The sequence below is a fragment of the Sinocyclocheilus anshuiensis genome, unplaced genomic scaffold (assembly GCF_001515605.1).
Source record: "Sinocyclocheilus anshuiensis isolate Anshui unplaced genomic scaffold, SAMN03320099.WGS_v1.1 scaffold1228, whole genome shotgun sequence".
Classification (NCBI taxonomy): Eukaryota; Metazoa; Chordata; class Actinopteri; order Cypriniformes; family Cyprinidae; genus Sinocyclocheilus; species Sinocyclocheilus anshuiensis.
Genome location: NW_015547716.1, coordinates 448,802 through 458,713, shown reverse-complemented (window position 1 = coordinate 458,713; position 9,912 = coordinate 448,802). Strand labels below are relative to the sequence as shown.

At 37.0% G+C, this 9,912-nt stretch overlaps 1 protein-coding gene across 1 annotated transcript; it reads right to left on the bottom strand.

Moving 5' to 3' along the window:
* Window positions 1–1,558: 1,558 nt before the first annotated feature.
* LOC107704197 (endonuclease domain-containing 1 protein-like) lies at window positions 1,559–4,521 on the bottom strand. Its single transcript, XM_016507084.1, has 2 exons — window positions 4,222–4,521; window positions 1,559–2,753 (listed from the first exon to the last, which is right to left on the bottom strand). Exons 1-2 carry the CDS (start codon window positions 4,414–4,416, stop codon window positions 1,974–1,976), a joined length of 975 nt encoding a protein of 324 aa, XP_016362570.1. The 5' UTR covers window positions 4,417–4,521; the 3' UTR covers window positions 1,559–1,973.
* Between the last annotated feature and the right edge of the window lie 5,391 nt (window positions 4,522–9,912).

The window sequence follows — 9,912 nt, the reverse complement described above, 5'->3', positions numbered from 1 at the left end:
GGCATAAAAGTAATCAGAATGCTACTCATTGATGCGTGAACTTCCCCTTTCAATAACGCGATATTCTTCCCTCTGTGTGTAAGACGCTGCTCCCATTAAGCGCTGTTAAAAGTTTGTTGGGAATATTTCATGACACACTGATCCTTTAACAACGCATTGGCACAAAAACGCACACATTTTGGACCGATTTCACATGATTTCTCAACTGCCACAAACACTGAATACTAAACAAATACTAAACAAAATACTGCACTTTTTATTGTACCAATATTTAAATTGGCCTTTGAACTTGGCTTTATTGCATGTAAAAAAAAAGCCTTCCCTTGCCAAAGCACTGACAGAACCCAAAAACAAAAACTGGATCCTATTGCAAGAAACAAAACTAATACTAATACTAAACTCCACGTCCAGGCACTCACATAGCAGGCAAAATATAAAAAGCCTTTATTGTGCAACATGTTAAGACACCAACGCGTATCAGCCCAAACAGGCCTTGGTCAGGGTGTTAGACAATAGAGAATGAGAACTAGTTAAATAGATACACCTGTGACTACATTTTCAAAATCTAATTACTAGATGCCTCTTAGGAGACCAAAATACAAATTCACATTTCTCCACATTTTGAAGTTTGAAGAGGATTTCGACGAGTGAGTTGCTGATATTATGCACATGTGCTTGTATCACTGAGGACTTGAACGAGCCTGATGCACAATACAGGTTTCTTTAATAACAAACAAAACATGCTGGAAATATGCTTATGACTAGTTTAAATAAATAGGCCTACATTTTTATTAACACGTGGAAAAACCTGAACCTTTTTTATGGTTTATTGTGCATGCAGATCAAATTTTAGGTTGTTGAGCTAAATCAATGAGTTTATAAATCATGTTTATTCTTTCTTTATTCTTTTTCTTTCTAAATACATTAGACATGTAGAAAATAATCTGTTTGTGCATAAATGTGTGCTGTAGGTTTGAACGAATCCAAGATGTAGGCTACTCAGTATTGGTCAGTCTTATGTAGAGCCTGGCATGATTGTGACGGCACTGATCTATATCAATTCTCCATTACAAATAATTCTCCATTATTTGTTTTTATGAAAAAAAACTCATTATTTTGAGAAAATATTGTTTTAACGACAATGTTTTATTGTTACAAAAGCATATATCTTTTAAATGACACTATCTCGTTAAGACATTTTTTGTAAAAAAACACAAAAAAAAGTATTGTGTAAAGCGCTACACAAATAAATGTGAGTTGAAATTATGGATCATTTCTCGGGCTGAATATCAAGCGTGGGGCATCTGTTGAGGAGTGTAAGTGCAGGGAGGACTCGGTGCACACGTCACAGACACTGATTGAATTATTACTCGTGAAAATCACATCGTTGTTCTTCAAGCTTTGCGTAGATGTGTTTATGTGAGTCTACACTCATAAAATGTCAGAGATGTGTTTTTACTGGAAACAAATCATACTACAGTACTTTGTGTAAGAATTTGCAAATATATTATAGGTTCATAGATGTTTTATTGAGCCTTTTGCTTTTGCATACAAATGATCAGGGAAAAATACATTTAAAGCTGGTGTTAATTTGAGAAACATGTATGAGAGACTTTATGTTAGAAAGTTTGTTGGTTTGTAAGTAATGCAATTATAAATCACAATTAACTTTGCAAAGTCATACTTTAGTATTAATTGTAATAAGCACATTAAACCATCCACTGTCTACAGTTTCTGCAACAATAATCCCAGTTGCCTTCTCTATCTGTGTAGCACCACAGGTAATTATAGCCATGGTAGCCACAGAGGTGATCAGACCTGCAGGTTTTGTGATTAACAGATGAATAGCAATCATTAGAAGTACAGCACACAATTGCCTTCATCATCCGTGTAGCACCATGGCTTGTATTTACAACATTTGGCACAGGCGTGATTGCTGCGGCACTACTTTCCATTTATAGCTTTACTGCGCCTCAGTGGAGACTGCAGTAATCCCAGTCATCTTTAATGTAACCAAGGCTAGTCTTACACCAGTAGTAGTCGTAGTCATATGTGGCACAGGGGTGATCATACAAGCACATCTGTCCATTATCAGTGAGGCTGATGCCTGGGCTTATATTAATTAATTTCTTAAACGCTCCATGAACTTCAAATTTATTATTGTAACCAAAACAATCATCAACAAAAATCTCAATTGACTGCTGGGTCCCTGAGAGCTCCCTATAGAGTCTGCTGAGTTGATCATTCAGGTCTGAGACACTCATCAGGCGTATGTCAGGCTCTTCTGGCTGGTTTCTTCCAATGTAGCCAAAGGATAAGGACTTTCTGTCATCAGTGTCGTGTTCATAACAGACGGCCGTCCAGATGTGAGAGGGCACTGACACCCTAAACCGATCTCCAGGGGTTCCCCTGTGTGGTATACGTACATTGGGATCAGGTACTGTACCTGTGACAATGTAGGCTGTTGCAAAACCACCATCCCTGTCAAGCATGCCTTTTAAGAATCTCCTCAGCGTGTTCTCCCAGTTCCTCCAGTGGACACGGTTGAAACGCTCTTTCATAGGTGCAGCGTTGGTCAGTGCGAATGTCGCTTTACGGCCGTCACCGCATTGGAAGCAGTTGGGGTTCAGGTGTCCACGATCATATCCGGTGCCACTGTAGTCGCTGCTGATGGCTTGATTTCTTTTATAAAGGTATTTATAATATTGATCCTCACGGACCATATGATCAATTGGTGATTGAGGATGGGAAATCTGCAGAAGAAATATGATGTAATATGGTCATTTGATGTTTTATCGCTTGTAAGAAAATACTTTTGAGGGGTGTGTTTTCCTTCTTAGTTTCATAGGGTGTATTTTTCATACTGTTTGAAATGTAGACTGTCCTCCAACAAAAAAAACGACCCTATAGGTCGTTTGTGCAAGCACCTTATTACGACCTATATTTACGTTTTAAAGCGTAAAAATAATGACAGTGTCTTGTTGCATCTGTCGTCATGAAATAACGTATGACTGTCATTACCAATCAAAATGCGTGTTTATTTAAATGCAATTTGTGGACTTTTTACATGGTCCAACCCGATCTCACGGCAATCTGTATATATTTTACTAGGTGGCTAATTCATACGAATTCATAGAATGACCACACCTAACCCCGCCCCTAAACCTACCCTCACAGAAATCATGCAAAATCGTGATTTACAGTGCATAAACATTTTATGAGCACGTGCGTTCTCTGGGATCGAACCCATGATCACATGATTGCATATTGTCATATAACGCAATGCTCTACCAACTGATCTATATGAAACCTGCCAATAGGGGCGCAATTGTAGAATACGCTCTGATGGGTCGTATTTCAGGGATTTGGACAAACGACCTATGCGGGTGTATTGGTTGGAGGACATGTTGCTGCAATGACAAAACAAAAAGTAATTAAATTACAAAATAAATGTAACTATAATCAGTTACAGTTAGTAAGAAATAAATTTGTAATTTAATTACAATTACTTATGAAAATGTTAACGATTACAAAGGGGGTTACATCTGAATATTTACATACACATACAGATTGAATTGAGTTCTTTCCCAAATTGCACTGCATGAGCATTTTACAGTTTCTTTTGAGAAAACTATCATATCATATACAAACAGACACCAATGTTTCAAAAAGACACCAGTTGTTTTAGGACACATGCGTATTTGATAGCTTTTATTTCCTATTTGTTTGATGTGTATGCTTTATTTATTTTTTTAATTAACAGTTTTTTTTCCCCAAGGCATTGTTAGATGCCAGTGTTTCCTGACATAGGCATGCAAATATTTGATTTCATAAACAGTATCATAGCTGTTAAACTATATCTTATGATTTTAAATCTGTTTTTAACCTCAGAATGATCTCAAAGTAAAAGGCGGTACTAAAGTCTGAATTTGTGGTGGCTGTGTTTTAAAATGATTGTAATCTTAATTCAAATGCTGAAGGATTCTGAGAGTCTGACAGTAATCGGTGTTGAATACTAGTAAGGTTAAACCGGTCTGGTGTAAATGTCTGAAAATTATTAACAGTTGAAAACATTCATTAGAAATTTAGAAAAGTAATCAAAAGTAATGTTACATTAATAAAGTAATTGAAATAGTTACACTACATTTTAAATAGGGTAACTTGTAATCTGTAACCTATTACATTCCCAAAGCAATCTTCCCAACTCTGATTGTAAGTCACCTGTGGCTCCAGGTGCCAGATGTTTGATCCTCCAGTGTCGATTGCGCATCTAGGGTCCAATGTGTAGGCGCTGTAGAGAGGGATCTTGTGATGAACCGAGTACAGAGTAGCATAATATAAGCTCGAGTACCAAGCAGTATGATCAGATTCTTCATTTTCCAGCTTCTGACAGATTTTCATGGCATCCGGATCCATTCCGCTTGGTTCTGTGTGTCTGTAGAAATGCCATACACACTCATCAAAGCTATCGACCACTAATGCCTGAGCACTGAATGCTCTCAGCACGACACAGGTGATCAGACCCAGAACAATCATGGTGTGAAGCTGCTTCTGTGTTTTAGAAGCTCCGCTGCTTTAAACACAGTCACTGTCAGTGATGCTGTTGTGGGAGTGACTGAAATTAACTAATGAGGAGAAATGAGGAATGTGATGGGACCTTTCTTCATCATGGTTACGGGACTAATTTTAGAGCTGTCACATGTACAGAAACATGGATTTAAAATAAAACATATAGAGGGATATACTAATGTTGCTCAATAATGCAGTGTTTGCAGTTTCCACTTCAGTTTTCTGATACATGTTGGTTCACTTCTGCATTTGGAGCAGGGTTTGTTTTTTGAAAGCATCTGTTTTTCCTCTCACTCAGGCTGTGTCTACATTAGTCTGGATGCATTTGAAAATGGCATTTATTTTAAAATGCTCTACATCCACATTAGCGTTTCAAGCGTTTTCCAAAAGCTTCTCATCCACATTAAACATTGTAAAACGTTAAATTCGCCAAGCTATGCATGTATAAAAGCTCACACATATTTGAGAACCGAGTGATTTCTGTAATGTTTCCACTCCAGGGCTTACAGCTCCAGCTTCACTCTCACTAGAGAGAGAAACACACTCTGATGCCTTGTTTACTGAGACGCCATTTTTGTCAAGGAAACCATTGCTTTTTAAAAATGTGAACATGCAGCTCAGTGCTTTGGGTTCATTTGTGACTGGTTTTGTTGGTAGAGAAGACATACACAAACAAACCAGTGGCATCTCTGGCTCTTTATTTCTGGTCTAACCCAACATGAGAGCGCACAGTCATCTCTAATCATTTCATCTCAGCACAAAACACCAATAACATGTGCATGTCATAAAGCTCAGGAGGTTATGAAAGTGAATCAGAGAAAAATCACCAAAGGCTGTGAATATTATCTGACTCGGCTGCAGGGGCATCTTTAGGCCCTTTTTAGGGGGCTTTAGTCTCCTTCAAGCACTCATCTGCCACCATTTCTGCTCAGCTCCTCCCCAGGTCAGCATTATTTCACATTTTTGAAAAATGATCAGCGTTTTCACATTTTCAAACAGCTCTGTTATATTGTTGACGATGTCCTATCTTTTGGCTCTCATATTACTCAACTGAAGAAAAAACGGAAAATTAAACTTGGGTTTTATTTTAGGAACAAGTTTTGTTTTTCATTTAGTGCAAGAAAGAAATGAGTTTCTGCTACATTTTTATTTGACGTAGTTTATCAGATTGCACCATCATATCTTCTTTCTCCTTTAGATGCTGTTTATCATGGTGTTCTAAGATTTATATCAGATTGTAAACCCTCAACTCATCATTGTACCTTGTACAACAGAGTAGCTTGGCCTTTGTCTATTAGGAGAAAAATGCACTGGTATTTAATTATTTATAAAGCCATCTTGGGGATGTTGCCTTCATATCTTTGATGTCTTATACAACAGAAAATTGAGAAATATTTCCTTAGTTCGCAAAATTGTTATACTGTCTCTGTTCCTTTTGTTCGATTTGAACTAGGTAAGAAGGCTTTTATGTATGCAGCTCCGTCTGACTGGAATCATCTTCAATCGAAATTGAAACTACAAAATTAACTGTCTTTGGATAATTTTAAAACAGTTATTTGGCAAATGGAAGGTGACTCAGTGACATGTAATTGTTTTAAGTGTTTTTAGTTTGTTTGTGTTGTGTAAATCTGTAATGAAACTGATTGTATTGCTGCCCATTTTGGCCAGGACACTCCTGTGAAAGAGATGTTTAATCTCAGAGAGTCTTTTCTGGTTAAATAAAGGCAAAAAATATATATATACAGTATATATATATATATATATATATATATATTTATTCAGCGTGTTCTTCAGTCCGCAGCACTAGCATCAGATGCTATGGACAATATGTGCGCATTTATTGATAGATTGTTATGATATTTGCTTCTGTGCAGGTCTTTGTCATAAATGCAGTTTATACATTAATGTGATGCGGTAGCATCCACTGTCAAGTTTCATCTGCGTTCAGCCCTTATTGTTTTCCTCCAGTGAAAACAGAACGGGAGGACATAATTTTCCAAATTAAAATTTTAACTTAAAATGTATTATTGTGGATGTTGCATTAAATTAAAATATTGTCCAGAAATGATTAAAGACACAATCACACTGTAAAACTGATTTGTTGTTTAACCTAAATTAAGTAGCCTAACATTTAAATTTAAAGATCATTTTAACTAAAAATCTGAGTTGATGCAAAGGAGATTAGATTATTCAACAGAAACTCAAAATAGTATGATATCTGATCAACATCTGTGAATCTGAGCTGATTTGACAAAAGAGTTGTGAAAATATCTTTTACGGTGCAGTGACAGACAGCACTCAGTCAATTAAACTGCTGTAATCAGAGTGAATTACAGAGACAGAGAAACAGCATGTGGAGTTATTGACCCAGCAGCTGATTATGGCATTTATAGTCTTAGTGTTACGGGGCAACTGAGACGAGAAACGTGCGGATCCATGTGTAAAGCTTTATTCTAAAACATAGTCAAAACAGGCAAGGGTCGGACAATGGCAAACAGGTATATAGAGGGTAAGACTGAAGAGTAATCCGAAACACAGGCGATGGTCCAGGCGAGGAATAAACAGTATCCGAACAGAGCGAGACGAGATGGGTAATCCAAGACAGGCGATATATTTCAGGGCAGGCAGAGATCATACAGAAACGAGATATACAGGCTAGGATCAAGACACGAATGACTAAGGCAATAAACAGGATTAAACTAGACTTTGACTCAGAACTAGAAACTCAAACTAGGACCGGGAACTGGATCCGTAAAGTAGCTACTCATTACAGCATAAATACTAAACAGTACTCTGCGATGAATGGTGGTGTGAGACTGATTTATATAGTGTGTGTTGTTAGTAGCAGCTGTGTGTGATTGGTTTCAGGTGAGCTTGTGCTTAGTGCAATGGAGCATGGGAAATGTAGTCCAGGGTGATGTGTAACAGTCTGTGTGGTGTCAGAGTCAATATAATGGGAGGGCGACCTCTGGTGGCAAGCAGACGGAAATTCATGGACAGGATTCGTGACACTTAGAGTAAAGGAATTGTGGTTTTTGATGTCACTTTGACTTATAGAAGTATATTTTGGTCTTGCCCCCTCCTGAAGCCAATTATTCTTGTTGTTCATTTCAATATCTTATGTTATGAGTTACAGATAAATCTATTGACAGTGATCTTGTTGTTTGTGGTGCTGTGGCAGGACAGACTAGTGCTCTTTAAATCCTTAATATTGTTGTGTCCCTTGAAACTCCAGGACCTGTCTAGGATGTAAGGCCCCGATCAGACAGAACATGTTTTTTAGGTTTGAAAATGAGCAAGGCTCATCAAAGTACTACCTTTTTTTTTTTGTTGTTGGTTGACTTTTTTAATTTAGAAAAGAGCAGTGCACTGTTTTTTGTTTTTTGTTTATTTTATGTTGTTCACCGAATCAGTTGTCCAGTTACATTTATACTTGTCTCTTCTCTTTTTGCAGTTCTTCTTGTTCCTAGTTCCTTCAGTGATTCTGCTTGTTACCAGCAGGTGTTCATTACTAATGCTTAATTATCACTTAATCACACAGTAACAGGACACAGATCAAGAAAGATCACAACTCTGCTTAACATGTAATAACATTCACACACTGTGAAGAAACCTGAGATTAATTATTACCATTAATTAACTAATATCTATAGGTCACTATAACAAAGGGCACAAACCAGCCCAGCTTGCAAATAAATAATTATATAATTTGAACATTGTTGGATCAGCCTCATAAAAATGCTGCCTGTTTAGACTTCTTTTAGAAATCTTTTTTTTTTTTTTTACTTTTTCACTGTAACCTACTTAATGTTTCAACATGCTCATTTATTTTGGTTAAGTATTAAGACTTTTATTTTTATGCTGACACATTATAAATATTTGAGTTGGGATCAGTCCTAGAGCTCTTATGGACTGTGCTGATCAGCTATACGGAGTCATTGATCTTATTTTTAACATTAATCTGTGTTTGGGAAGAGTACTGGTTCTGTAGAAAACATTTTGTGTGATGCCTGTACCAAGACTTCCACCCATAAACAACCTAATAACTATAAGCTTGTTGATTATAATAAAATCTGATGAAAACACTGGGGAGATTGGTCATTGACAATCTTCAGTTATTGCTGTATTTAGATCCATTACACTTTAAGTCAAGTCGCCTTTATTTCTATAACGCCTTTTATAATACAGATTGTGTCAAAGCAGCTTTACAGTTTAAAACAGGACAGTAAAGTTTCAATTCTGTTGTAAAGCAGCTCTAGAAAAAGGATAAGAGGAAACAGTCAATTTGTCAGTTAATGTCAGTTCATTGTTGGTTCAGTTCAGTTTAATAATAACTGTGTAAAGGTAATCAATTATGGAATAAGTTTAATTCATCTATAAATAAGCCCTGGAGAAAACAGTAATGTCATCATCCAGCTAAGTTCAGTTTAAATAGTGTCTGTGCAATCAAGTTGACGATATCGCTGGAAGTTAAGTGTCCCCAACTAAACAAGCCAGAGGCGACATCGGCAAGGAACCAAAACTCCATCGGTGACAGAATGGAGAAAAAACCTTGGGAGAAACCAGGCTCAGTCGGGGGTCAGTTCTCCTTTTGTCTATAAACCAGGTGTTGGAGTAGATGACACAGTCATATTTCTTCTGCAGCGATCTCTTTCCCATTTGGAGGTAGCTGGAAATATTTCTGAGTTATATGCTTTGATTCTTCTAGTGCATGCAATACCATTCAGCTCTCACTACTTAAATTTAAGATGGAGAGAGCAGGTGGGCATCCTAACCTGGTAATCTGGATAACTGACTACCTCACCTACAGACCCCAGTAGCTCCATGCTGGAACAACATGAGGGTGAGTAATTAATGACAGAATTGTCATTATTTTTGGGTGAACTATCCCTTTAAGATTAAGGTGATTAATTTTGTGGATTGGTGCACGTTGGATTTCCTTGATCTTAATGCAAGTAAAAGTAAAGAAATATGGGATGATATTAGACTCAAAATGATTAATAGATGCACGCACAATTATCCATGCACTGCATACATTTTATACATGTATCTTACTAACCACAAACAAATGCCTTTAAATTTGAGTCTGTGGAATTCGGAATTAAATGATTGTGCAGCGATTTGAACAAATACAGACATGTTTGTGTATAAAAATGTTCTGTTCTGCATTAATATATCATAAATTGCTCATGCAAAAATGAATCCGTGCATACGTGGATAAGGTGACACGCGTGCATTAATTGACGTCTAGTTCGAGTCGATCTTGTTCAGTTCATTTGGATTTTGAGACTTAATTTTCGCAGTTTACAGCATTTCACGTCCCCCACACACACAACTACCAAC